Source organism: Lissotriton helveticus, chromosome 6, assembly GCF_964261635.1.
Source record: "Lissotriton helveticus chromosome 6, aLisHel1.1, whole genome shotgun sequence".
NCBI lineage: Eukaryota > Metazoa > Chordata > Amphibia > Caudata > Salamandridae > Lissotriton > Lissotriton helveticus.
The window spans coordinates 923195940-923209077 of record NC_136067.1 but is presented as its reverse complement, the minus strand read 5'-3'; the positions used below and the strand labels follow the sequence as shown (position 1 = coordinate 923209077).

The 13138-nt window shown below is 43.1% G+C and overlaps 1 protein-coding gene across 1 annotated transcript in view; it reads left to right on the top strand.

Annotated features, from left to right (window-relative positions):
* The window catches only part of HDAC2 (histone deacetylase 2), a 149625-nt gene extending 137948 nt beyond the window's left edge, over window positions 1–11677 (top strand). Inside the window, exon 14 of the mRNA XM_078648570.1 lies at window positions 11349–11677. Coding sequence (XP_078504696.1) covers window positions 11349–11379 — 31 coding nt within the window. The 3' untranslated portion in view covers window positions 11380–11677. The remainder of the gene's footprint in view (window positions 1–11348) is intronic.
* The last annotated feature ends 1461 nt before the right edge of the window (window positions 11678–13138 follow it).

Below are 13138 nucleotides of genomic sequence, written 5' to 3'. Positions count from 1 at the left end.
TTATACTGCTCCTGCAATCTGCAATGGCAGGCCTGCTGTCAGTAGTTTAATTGGATCATTCAGGGTGGCACTAAGAGTGCTTCAGGCCCTGGTGACCGCTTTAACACCCCTGTCCGGTGTACCGCTGGTACCATACACTATGGACTAGGTACTTATAGGGGTTCTTAAAGTCATTTTCCAATTGGGGTTGCCAATTCACACATATCAGTTTTAGGGAGAGAGCACTCGCACTGGGCCTGGGCAACTGGTTCCAATGCACTTTCAGAGTCCTAACCATCAGCAATGGGGCAAGAAGTGTGTGTGTGTGTGTGGGGGGGGGGGGGTTTACCATAGAAAAAGGGCAATTGCCTGCAGTTTTCTTGTGATCTTTTACTGGTTGTATTTATTGTTTTTTATAGTACTAGTAAAGTCCAGAGGTTGGCTAGTTTGCAATGAAATTTAGCAATTGGCTGTTCACTGAATGAATGGAATCAATACTGCCAGATGTGTTGCAGTTCATAATCATTTCTGAACATTAGCAGCTTCAGGTGCTTGCTGTATTTTAGAAAGTTGTCTACAGTGTGACGTAAAGGGCTTGCCTTCGATGGAAAGAAGCCTTGAACATAGTGCTGTGCCTTCAAAATGTTTAAAACGGATCAACTAAGAGTCCGTTATCATGGTTGACTTTAGGCGTCTGGTTGTAAAGGTAGGATGCTCTAAGTCAATAAAAACATTTGAATGGGAGCCAACAAATAAATAAATATTGGTGTAGGGGAATTGTTCAACATGATCATTTTAAGGATGAGGTAGGCAGCATAGATTTTCTCTTTCAAGCTCTGGTGATAAGGAAAAAGCAGTGAGCACAGGATTTTTTAGAGGGTGTATAACGCTTAACATTGTGCACTTGTGTATTTATTGGCAGATCAAGTAGAACAACTAGGTTGTGAACACTTCGAGACGTAGGTGGTGGCGGGTGATTGATGGAGACCCATCAAAGCATGAGAGCATCACCAGGCCCGAACTACTCTGAACAATTATACAATTCTTTCCATGATTGTGTATCTGTGCTACAGCTACTCTGCTTCCCAGTCTCCATTTTAATTACAACATGATTTAAACTCTATTTCCTGCTCCCTCCCTCAGTGATTGCCTTCCCTTGAATCAGTTTTATTTTCTCATACTCTTTATTTTCCTCTTCTGTTTGTAATCTTGGTGTAATTGTTTATTTTTTGCTATCTTTAGTCACAAAAACTGCCCTCTTTCAAGCTTCAAAGAAAGATCTTTTATTATTTCACTTGCCTTATGTCAGTATGACAACTTGGACACCTTCTTTAGTTGTGTTTGGAGTCTTTCCAATATGGCTGTTTGTTCCATCATAGGTTTCTACCAACCTCTTTCAGTTTTCATTTCTTTAATTTCTTTGCTAACTAACATTCTGTGTCTGGTTCCCCTTTCATTTCCTTTCTGCTATTTTTAAGTATGTTCATGACTTGCTTCTCCTTTCTATTGCTAATATAACTGTTCCTCTTTCTTCTCATTCCTTTAAATTTGCAATCCAGTTTTAGATCTCGGTTTCTCTCCATAACTGTGCAGAATCTGGTCTCTAGTCTTTCTTACTCCTAACTGCTATATGAGGAAAGGTCTACCTGTTTGATGGCTGAGATCCATTTGCTGTGTTCTTATAGATTGTGTTCCCTCTTTTCTCTGTTCCTTTCATCCTGTTGATCTTTCTTGGGTCCAACCATTGATACTGACCCCCCTACTTATTTGTAATTATTATTATTATTTTTTTTTTTTCTTTATCAAAGAGGCACATTTTAAATTACACAATTACCTTTACACAATTTACAGTAAATTGCCTATTTTCACATTTTTCATAACACCTTATACCTACTTTAAATTTAATACATCTGAACCATAAATCAATCGGTCTCATACCATTAATACAAAAAAAAAACCAAATCATTATTAAGGAGCCATTAGTTGACATGCCCCCCAGACTTTTCTCCACCCGTCCCCTAATCAGCTTCTTTGCTTCTCTTTCCATTTGCTTAAAGGCTCCCAGATTCTCCTCCCCAAGCATCTTCCTCTCCTTCCTTTCCGAGCATATATATTTTCTTCTATCTTATGGGCATACAACATGGTCGCCAACCAGTCTTGAAATTTAGGGGGGTTTTTATCTAACCAAGCCCGGGCTATTGTCAGTCTATACACTGCCATTATTACAAACAAAAATTCTGCAAATTGTACTTGATCCTGTTCAGCTACTCCTAACATAATCCAGGAAGGTGTAAGACTAATTGCAATCCCCAAAGATCTTTCTAAGAATCCCTCTATCTCCATGATCAATGAGTGTAGCTGTGGGCATGTTGCAAAGATGTGAATGCTATCAGCTTCCAACTCATTGCATCGGGGGCAATTTATGCCTGTATTCCCGCCCCATTTTGCTATTTTCTCGGGCGTATAATAGAGAAAGTATAGTGTTTTGTAATGCTGGGACTGCAGGGGGGCAGCACTTAAGATTGTGCAGCCTAAGTTTAAGGATTCAATAAATAGGTTACGATCAACCCCCATTTTGTCTGCCCACTTCGTACTATATTTCTCTAGATCGTCCTGCTTTCCTTTCACCAAGGCTGCGTAAAAAGACCTGATTGTGCAGTCCCTTGACATCGTAATTTTCTCCATTATTTCTATCTTGTTAAATCCTACTGGCCCTCCAGATTTATTCTTTAAGTAGCTTCTGATCTGTAAATACTTGAAGAAACCCCTATTACCTATACCATATGCCTCTCTCAGATCTGCGAATTGCTTGAACCCTTCCTGATCAAATAAGTCCCCTATTTGCGTAATACCACTCGCTGCCCAATCTAGCATGGTTTGATCAGCAAAAATTTCCCCCGGGAGCGATCTATTATTAAGCAACAAGACATATCTATTATATCTACCCAATTTGACTTTCTTTAAGAAAGCGTTCCATATCGTAACTGCCGCCCTAACAGTTTTAAACCTAGTTCTCTTAAAGTAGCTGTAATCTAAACATTTTAGAAAGCAATTACAGGCATTTGGCCCTAATACAACAGTATAGATCTTTGTAGACATATCTTGTATTCTTACATCATCAACATTCCCCCCAATTAGCCCTTGTATATATTGCAAGACAGTAACCATATAATATAAGCGAAAATCAGGTGCACCCCATCCCCCTTTTTCCCTAGGTAGTGTCATAAATCTATAAGCCCTCCGGGTCTTGCAGTGTGCCCAAATAAACCTGTTACAAATGGCTTCTATATTATTAAACCAGCTGGATTCGAATAGCAGGGGTATGGCCCTAAAAAACTTAGGAAAAATCATCATCTTAATAATATTTGTGCCTCCCACCAGTGATAAATGTAAGTTATTCATTTTTTCCAAATCCCTTTTTACAGTGGTCAACAAGGGGTCGAGATTGCTTTTAACGATGTTATCTATCTCTGCTGTAATTCGCACCCCTAGGTAGGTTGCTGCTTCTACCACTCTATCATCATTACATATTACCCACTAGTTTTTAACAATCTGGGTTTTGGTGCTATTCAGGCTATACCCTGAAAACTGTCCAAATCGCCCCGCTTCGGCTTCTATTGTTCTAATAGCTGCTATAGGTTGTGCAGTCAGAATAGCCACATCGTCGGCATACGCTAATGTTTTAAATCTGCATCCATTAAGAACTAGTGGCGGAATTTGATCATTAGCTTCTAGTTTCCGGATGTAGGGATCGAGATATAAAGCGAAGAGCAGGGGAGAGGATGGGCACCCCTGCCTTGTCCCTCTATGAATTTTAATTACAGTTGGTTGCCCTCTGTTAACCCTTATTTTGGCAGTCGGATTAATATACAAAGTCTGTAGGGCCTTTACAAATCCTGCCCCTATACCATTCCACCTCAGAACTTCCCATAAGTATCTCCAGGAAACCCTGTTGAATGCTTTTTCAGCATCTAAAAACAAAGCAGCCGTAGGATCTTTTAACGTGTTTGCTGCATCAAATACCGTGACTACTTGCCTAGTGTGTTGAGTCGATCCCTTTCCTGGAATGAAACCGTGCTGTGAGGGAACTACCAGTGTTTCTATTACCCTTGATAGCCTTTTTGCCAAAATTTTGGAAAACACCTTGACATCTGCGTTCATTAGCGTAATGGGGCGGTACGAGCCCGGAGCATCTATGGGTTTGCCCTTCTTAGGAATCACAATAATATCTGCACCTCCCCATGATTCTGGCACAGCCTCACCCTTTTGTGCTAATAACATCACGTTAAACATTTCTTCTAGTAGTACTGGCTGGAAAGTTCTATAAAATTCTACTGGCAACTGGTCCGGGCCAGCTGCTTTCCCAGATGGTAGATCCCCCAGGGCCTCAACCAGTTCATTCAGCTGTAGTGTATCTTCCAGGCTATTTTTGTCTTGCTCGCCTATCACCGGAGGCTCTATCTCACTTAAATAAGTTCTTATATCATCCTCATTCTCCTGGCCATCCTGTGCATAGAGTTCCGTGTAGAACTGTTTAAAGACCTCTCTAACTTGCTCAGCTTCCTTAACTATATCCCCCTGAGAGTTCTTGATTTCCTTAATATCAGCCAGTCCCTCCCTTTGCCTAGCTCGCACAGCCAGTATGTGACCTACTCGTTCACTAAGTTCATAAGCCTTTTCTTTGTTTGCCATATATTTCTCCACTGTCTTTTTCGCCATCCCATCCAGGGCTTCCGATTTAAGGGCAACTATTTTCAATAAGATCTGGTCAATGGGGGCGTGAGAAGATATGGCTGAGATAAGTGCTTCTTCTGCTTCCCTAACTAAATTAATATCTTCTTCAGCTTTTGCTTTTGATACTCTGTGTCTTAATGACAAAGCTCAGGGTTTCCCCTCTTGCGCTAGCTTTAAAAGCGTCCCACACTATCCCTGGTGTTGATGTGCCCTTATTTATCTCCCAATATTCCTTAATCCAGTTGCTCATTCTATCCTTATAACCCTGATCTTGTAGTAGTGTCCTATCAAATGTCCACTGACTCAGCTCTTTATTCCTCTTTTTGTCCAATTATTACAGTTAATACTAATGGATTGTGGTCTGATATAATCCTCGGTTCCCTATCTACCTTTGCTCTATCCATCAGGCTTCTTGAAATTAAAAAGTAGTCCAGCCTAACCAATATTTGGTGGGGGGCTGAAAAATAGGTGCTCCCATCTAGATTAGGATGACATTTTAACCATGGATCTTCTAGCGAGTTATTCCTTACCATATCTGCTAAGGCTCTGTAGGTCCTTTTTTTCCTACCTGAGTAATTCCTACCAGGATCTAAGAAGCTACTGTCTACGTCATGTATATTCAAATCCCCACATAAAATTATGGGTTCTGGCCATTGTGCTAACTCTGTGTCTAGATATTGAAAGATCTCAGGGTCGTCTCCTGTAGATCCGTAAACCGAGACCACCGTGATAGTTTCCCCTCTGAACACTAATTCAGCTATAGCCCATCTACCCCATTGATCTTCCTTCTTTCTTTTTACCTGCACATCGTATCTCTTACCTAGAATGGCCACCCCCCTCGTTTTAGTATTTTGATTAGTTTTCGCTAATACGTTAAAACCAAGCTGTTCTAGTAAATAAGCCTTAGTATCCTCAATATGGGTCTCTTGAAGACATACTAAATCCGGATTCAGCGATTTCAGATAGGCGGTAGCTTTAAGCCTTTTATTTAAATCATTTAGTCCACAAATATTTATCGAAACTATCCTACAAGTCATTATAATTCGGGTTTTTCCCTCTCCCCTTTCCTGTACTCGATTGCTTCGTTATTTCCTTACCTTCAATTTTTAATACAAAACTAATGTATACTTTATCCTTCAAGTCTTTCTTTTCTCTACTACGTGCATTGTATTGAACTTGTGCTTGTGCCCATCACCTAAGTGCCTATCTTCCTCCCCCCCTCCCTCCCCCTCCCTCCCACTGTCTCCCTCCCCTCTGGATCCCACCCCCCCTTACCACAGGCAAATAGGTCTGTCAGACCTATATGTGGTCCCTGTAGTCTGTAGAGTCGCTACTCTCTCCCACCCCGTTTCCACGACTATCAGCTGCTCTGTACACACTTAGTTGCTGTTAGTTGCTGTTAGCTTTACGGAGTTTTTGGTGGGTTAACTGTTGGGGATTTTGACGGGGTTCTAGGTCTGTTCTCTTTTCTTCTTCTGTCTAGATCTGAAATCTCTTCGAGATACTCCCCCGCTTTTATCTCTGATGTGAACATCCTTGTATACCCCTTCTTTATCACTTTCAGCCTTGCCGGGAATAACAGATAGGCTTCCGCCCCTTGCTTTTGAAAGGGAGTTATCATCTGCCTTAGCTTCCACCTTCTTTCCACAGTGACATGGCAGAAATCAGGCCTGGCAAAGAAGGTATTTCCATCAGCAGTCTTTCTAGCATCAGGTCTAGCCTTATCAATTATCTCTTGCCTTGCTAAGAAGTTCCCTAGAAAGACCAACATAGCCCGTGGTAGTGCCTTCTCTTGCCCCCCACGGCTTTTCTTTATGAACATAGGATATCTATGGGCCCTCTGTACTTCGAGTTCCCACTGCCATTTTGAATCTGGAAAAGCTTCAGTCAGTATTTTTATCACATACCCTCTAGGGTCCTGGCCCTCTCGCCCTTCCTCCAGTCCCAAAAGTCTTACGTTGTTTCGCCTTTGGCGGTTTTCGAAGTCTTCCAACTTCCATTGCAAGTCCTCCACCACCTTTTCTTGTTCTGCCTTAAAAGTTTTCCAATCTGTCACCTCATCTTCCACTCTGCTAGTCCTTTCTTCCGCTTGAGTTACTCTTACTTCGACCTCTTCCTGTTTTCTGCTTACTCGTCTGATAGATGCTTGCAACTTCTTTGTGTCCCTTTTCGCTCTCCTACTTTCTGCTCTGGCCTCTGAGTGCATCTGCTTCAGTGTTCCGAATAGCATTTCCAATGTCACATTTTGCGAATTCCCTGATTCCCCATTTTCACCCTCATTTTGGTCTCTTTCCTGGTATGTCTCTGATGTAGCCGAGTAGTCCCATGACAATTTCTTGTGCATACTGCTTCTAGACCCTCTTCCATCTTTTCTGCCTCCAGCTTTCTTTCTTTTTTTTTCTAGACGTTTGATCCCTGGAGTCTTTACTTGTGTCAGAGTCTAGTGACTGATCCGTGCTGCTTCCCACTTCCTCATTTTCTGGTCCGCTAATGTCTGTAATGTCAGAGCCCTCATTGACTGAAAAGAACTCAGGTGAGCCCCCCCTGGCTCCTCTCTCATCTCTTCCTCCTCTGCCATTCTCATGGCCATATCCGGGCTCTTGCTGGTCCCTTAGGCTCTGTGTACTTCCCCAGCTTGGATCGATATGCAGTAAAGTTTTTGTGTTTAATCCTAGTTCAACATTTTTCAATGCATCTAGCATTTGGCTATTATTGCGCTTTTCCAGCTGCTCTAGCACGTTACCTTTTGCACCAGCGTCCTCCTCGCTCCCCTTTCCTCCCTCTGCGCTCTGCTCCGCTTGTTGCGTGCTATTTCCCGCAGCCTTCCACGGTTGCCCAGCAACCGGGCCCTCGACGCTTGCGTCCTCGCGGTTTGCTGTTTCTCCGTCATCCGCGTTGAGCCCGGCTGCCAGACTCGTAGATCCCGTCTCAATCTGCTTCGGTAATGGAACTTCTCTCGCTACGCTGGGCTGCTGGAGATCGGGTGCCTGCACTTGGGTCAGCGGGAGAATCTTCGTTGTAAATGATTCCGGTAAGGTAGATTGCCGCAGTTGTTCCTTTGTTGACAGTGCTTGAGCTCGCTGGCTTTTTGCTTCCGTGTCCAGGACTACCTCCCTCGCAGCTTTGCTCGCCGCGAGACGAGTCTCTGGCTTTGCTTCGACCTTCTTCTCCTGTTTGTCTGTTTTTTTAAGCAAAGTACTTTTAACAGACCGGCTAATCTGTTCCATCTGTTTCTTAACAGTAGTGGCTGGCATCTTTGGGATCGCGCCTTCTCTCACTGCTGGGCCTTTGATCGGCCCTGATAGTTTATCCTTGTCCTTGTCCATTTTGCTTTTCTGTGACATTTTGTGGGTTGGTTTAGTAACAGTTATTACTTTCCTCCAATAGTCAAGAAAGGCTGCCCCAGTGTTAGCAGAGGTTACCCAGTAGAAGCCTGCAGTAAAGCGGGACAGCAAATCAGCCAGCATCCACATCCCCGTATCTCCGTATATATCAGTCCATTTCCATACTAAGGTGGGAGAGAGGAGAACTAGCGACTTCCCTCTACAGAGCTACAGCGGCCATCTTGCCTCCGCCCACTCTGTCCATATTACACTTATTTGTAATTATTTTCTTATGTACTGACTTTAGCAAATATGTACAGCCCAAACCTACACTCTCACACAACTGGCCTTCATTTCATCGTAGGATTGGTGCATTAGGAGTAAAGGTGCTTCCTTTGGGCTTGTTCTCTGCACTACATGTTCCCACTGGCGTTCGAATGATGCCTCACTTGAGGTTATTGGTACTCGCCCCTTAAATTACCTCTACCACTGGAAGCTAAAGCGGCTTCACCACTAGCATGACCTGAAATCCTTAGTAGATTTCTCTGAGATCTAAATGTTCACTGGTCTGTTAGGTTTGGAAGTCGGGAGCACTCTATATGAAGTAGATGGAGCTCGCTGAATCTGTTTCTAGATAACTTCCATGTGGTTTGGGCCTTGATTCGGAAAAGCTTGCAATCTGCATTATACTTTACCACTTGCAGAGACCCGGAGGTAATTAGTGTTGGTCAGTTTTTCCATGTCCTGCATGTAGGAAGCTGGCTCTTTATATAGTGGACCAAAACAAGATGCACTGTGTAAAGAGTCCAGGCAACCCTTATTGGTTTAGAGGAAATAATTATAACACTAAATGCCCTCTTTTGTGGTAGTGTGGGAGAGCAGTTTAGGCTAGGGTAGTGCTAAGCATTTGTTGTACTCACAGAGGCGATAATTGAGACACGCACTTGAGAATAAATCCAAGACCAGTTTAGAAAAATAGCCTGTATATTTATATAAATGTTGATACGAAGAACTTTGTTATCAAGTACGTACTTTTTTTAAATATGAATTTTTACAGGTAAGTAAATAGTTCACTTAAATGCATCTTTGCACAGCAATGCTACCCTATGGGATAAAAGGTATTTGTTGCGTATAGTTATTTGGGATCAGTTTTTGGGGGTCTTGTTTAGGACTTAAGGTCATAGGGGGTCATGGTCCAAAGAACCACCACCAGCAGTTACTAGTTACCTGTCCTGGGACATCCAGGTGCAGAGGCGCTGGCTGGGTTACTAGCTGTGCATGCTACGCCAGTGGAAAGAAGGGGGGCCACCTAGAAATAGGTTGCAGAGGGGGCTAAGCCACAAGGGACATGGGGTCACAGGCGGTTCATTGGCGCATGGCTGTGGCACTCCTGTGCGGGGTGGAAATGTCGACTGGGCTCTGTGTGTTCTAGGGCCTTAGCCAGTTGTGGGTTCAAAATCAGGACAGCTGGGACTCTCTGGAAATGGGTCTCTGCGGTGCTGATGTCCCTCGATGGCTGCTCGGTGCAGTAGGAGTCTGGATTGGACTTTCACTTGCTCTATTTGCTGCAAGAGCTCCGGTACCCTGAGTATTGGTCCTGTGTTGCTCCGGTTTGTCCTGGTATCACCTCACTTGGTGGGGAAGCAGATCTGACCTTCATGGGCTGAGGGTCCTCTTCTTGGGAGGCTGCTGCGTCGGGCTGGCCAGGGAGCAGCAACAACATGCAAAAATAGAAGAGCTCAGTCTGTAACAGTGCCTTAATTTTGGTGAGATCAACATCAGAGGATAATTCTTTCCACCCAGAATCAAATAAAGGCGTAGGCATACCTATCACTAAAGACTCTGCTGAATGAGATACAGAATCCCATTGAGCCAGTACGGATGCATCAGCTAACAGAAGATCTGTCTGGGTGGCTACATCAGATATACCACACCGTTGACCCCTCCTGTTTTTTTTACACTTTATAATTGCCTTGTTCCCTTCAGTTTGGGAGTTGACAGCCTTTCCTATGTGCACCAATTCATCATTTGTGCAAAGGCCCAAGGGGTCTAGACATCATATCCAGGGGTACATCATCCACATGCACAGAGCTATTACCAGAATTTAGAGACAATCTCTTCTCTTTAAGTACAAGTTTCGTGGTTATGACCCGCAATGCCCTTCCCAGCATCCAATCTATCGAAGTACACTTTAATGGGGAAGCAGGGTCAAGTAAAGCACCAGACGCCTGCCTTTTCACCATGGTGGGGGACAATACGCAGTAACAGCAGGAGACCAGTGCTAACCAACTCTAATTAGGGAACATGCCTCAGTTCACCTATATTGAATGGAGAAGAGCAATAATAAACAGAGAAGCAAAGCTGTAAAAGGCCAACCAAGAGAAAATGGCTCCTTTTAATGTCTCTTTGGAGTGTTTAGGCCGAGGAACCAATTGACATCAAAAACATCAAGTCTTGGGAGAGGGCTAATAGACCCTCACCACTGCTCCCTAGTTGCGAATAAAGCAGAGATAGGCAGAGACATAAACAAATGAACTACCGCCCTCTTAAAGGACAGATTAAACATATAATAGTCCATTAACAAAAGGTGAGGGACTCCACGTTTGCCCCGCCAGTCCAGAATCCGAGACCTTCATTGCATAGATGTAGACACCACCCCAACTGATCTCTAGTAGGTATTCTTTCGGGGATGGGATGCATAAAAAGTACCTGGGTGAAATGAAAGGCAGCCTAAAGGTCCAAGGAGCACCTCGCCGCAGGGTCAGGGGAATGACCCTGCCCTGCCTCTTCGTGGGGCCAACCTGTGCAGGACAGGTCCGCCCTTGGCCCTGGCTTCGCACCCACGCATCCTGTGCTTCAGGAGTGTGTGATGCGCTATAAGAGCTGGAGGTGATACCTCCTTACGCTGTTGGTTGTTGGCGCTTCCTGGCGTGGGAAACTAGGTGTCCTGCGACTTGGTGTCCCCTTCCAAATGAAGTGGGTAGTTTTTGCTAAAGATCAACACAAGTATTGATATACATTTTTTATTAACTAATGTAGAAGTTTTTCTGGATATGTTCTGGATCTTGGTTAACATACTAGTGGTTTCTGATAAAAAATGTATTTGCCTGTATCTTTCAAAGATTGGAAATTATGTTGAATTTTGTGACATGCCACTTTATCCTTTGGATCTAGTCATTGTACTAATGTGTTTTATATGGTCAAAAAGCTTCCTATACAGTTAAGTATTTATTAGCCATATATTGACAAGATCTGTGTTTGTGGAAATGGATGTATTAATCTAAATTCTATTTGTTTTTTGTCTTGAAACAGTGCCAAAGCTGACCAGCCCAATAATCCATGAGTTCAAGTTGATGACCTCAGAACAATAACAGTATACAACTTTTAGAGTGACTGTAGCGAGCGGAAGTGGCCGTTTTTATTTTTTATTTTATTTTTTCACAACTGCCAATTTTATTCCCTAGGTTTGGCATGGACCGTATTTATTTTCAAACGGTATAGATTGTTTGGCAGGCATTCTGAGTTCTCCAATTATGAAGCCTAAATTCCTATCTTCACCCTACTTTGTGATAGTATTTAAGATGGATGTGCATTATTATGTTACATGTCTAAAACAGATCTATTAAAGTAATTTTCCTTTATTGACCGCTTTTTGTAATTTTATCCATTAAAAAAATGCCACCTTGGCAGCTTTGTCTGTTATTCTGAGATGAGCGGTGCTTGCTGCAGAATCTGCTACTGACTTTAGGCGACTTGGTGTAACAAATAAAATCAATTATTTTCACATAACAGTAATGGTAGATCACTGACTGCTGCCTACAAGAGTAGCTGCCCCCTAGCATTCTTTGATGGAGACCCATTCTGAACAGTAACTTCTGCACATCAGTATTACTGAGGCTGATGGGGTGGGAACCAAGCTGGAGCTGCTTTGCCATAGTAGATAGCTCACAAAAGGAAGAACAGGGTATTTAACTGCAAAAATTAAAGCACCCTGGAACATGTATCCATTCTTGATGCATTATATTGTCTGCCAGACCTCCTGCAGCACTATGCCCATATCTACACTAGTCATTTAATGAACTTCCCTATTCCTGATTTCACTTTGTATTCACTATTACACTGATCACATTTCTCTCTCTATCAGTTCCATAATGCGGAATATGTGGATGATATTCAACCTATTTAGCGCTCTCCCCAGTCGTCAATCCTGTACCCATTATGAGTTGTTACTGGTTTCCTTTGTGATGGGGTCTTGGGGATTTGGTAAGACTTATGGTCCACTTCCACACTTTTTTAATCACACATTTTTCATGAATGCAGTAAAATAGAAACAACTGGCATATTTATGAATATAAAATAGTAAGGCTTCAATGTATGTAATTGTGACTACAGCTAGAAAGTGTTGTGACTGCTGTCTCTGTTACGTGCCTTTGTCTCCAACAGGGTTCCAATTGCAGTGTTCTATGGGTTTATGCTGAATGTTCTTATCTTTTTCGTTTGATTGTTTTGTACTGAGGAAGAAGTTAGTAACACCTTCCCCTGTCTCCGCTTTGATTGTTGCCGTTCTTTCTCTTAAACTCTAGCCGATCTGAGAAGTTGACAGTGTGTGCCCAACATGGCGTCTGAAAGTGTTATTGACTCTCCATCAGGCGTGTAGCTAGGCATCTGCCACCCGTGGCAGACCCTGCCTTTTGTTGCCGCACGCTGTGCTGAAAAGCGGGGGGTTTGGGGGGAGGGGGAGGGGAGGGGTGGGTGCTGGCGAAGATTTTTCAAAACACCGCCCCCTCCACCCGCCCCATTGCTATGCCACTACTCTCCATTTAAAACCAATAAATGGCTGATGCGTAGGATCGGGACTACGTCCTCATAAGACTAAGTCCCCTGCGTCAGTTAATAAAACCATCACAAGCTAAGTCAATACCATAGAGGTTTATTCAAATATGGATCATTAAAGAAAACAAAAATGTGTTAAGCAAATCAATGGGAAATCGGCGTTTATAACAAGTCAAACCCGGATAATTCAAGACAATCAACATAAAGTCTCTCTCCAAAGTTAGCAAACAGCCAGAACTAAAGTATAGTTCAGCAAGTTGACTGACAGT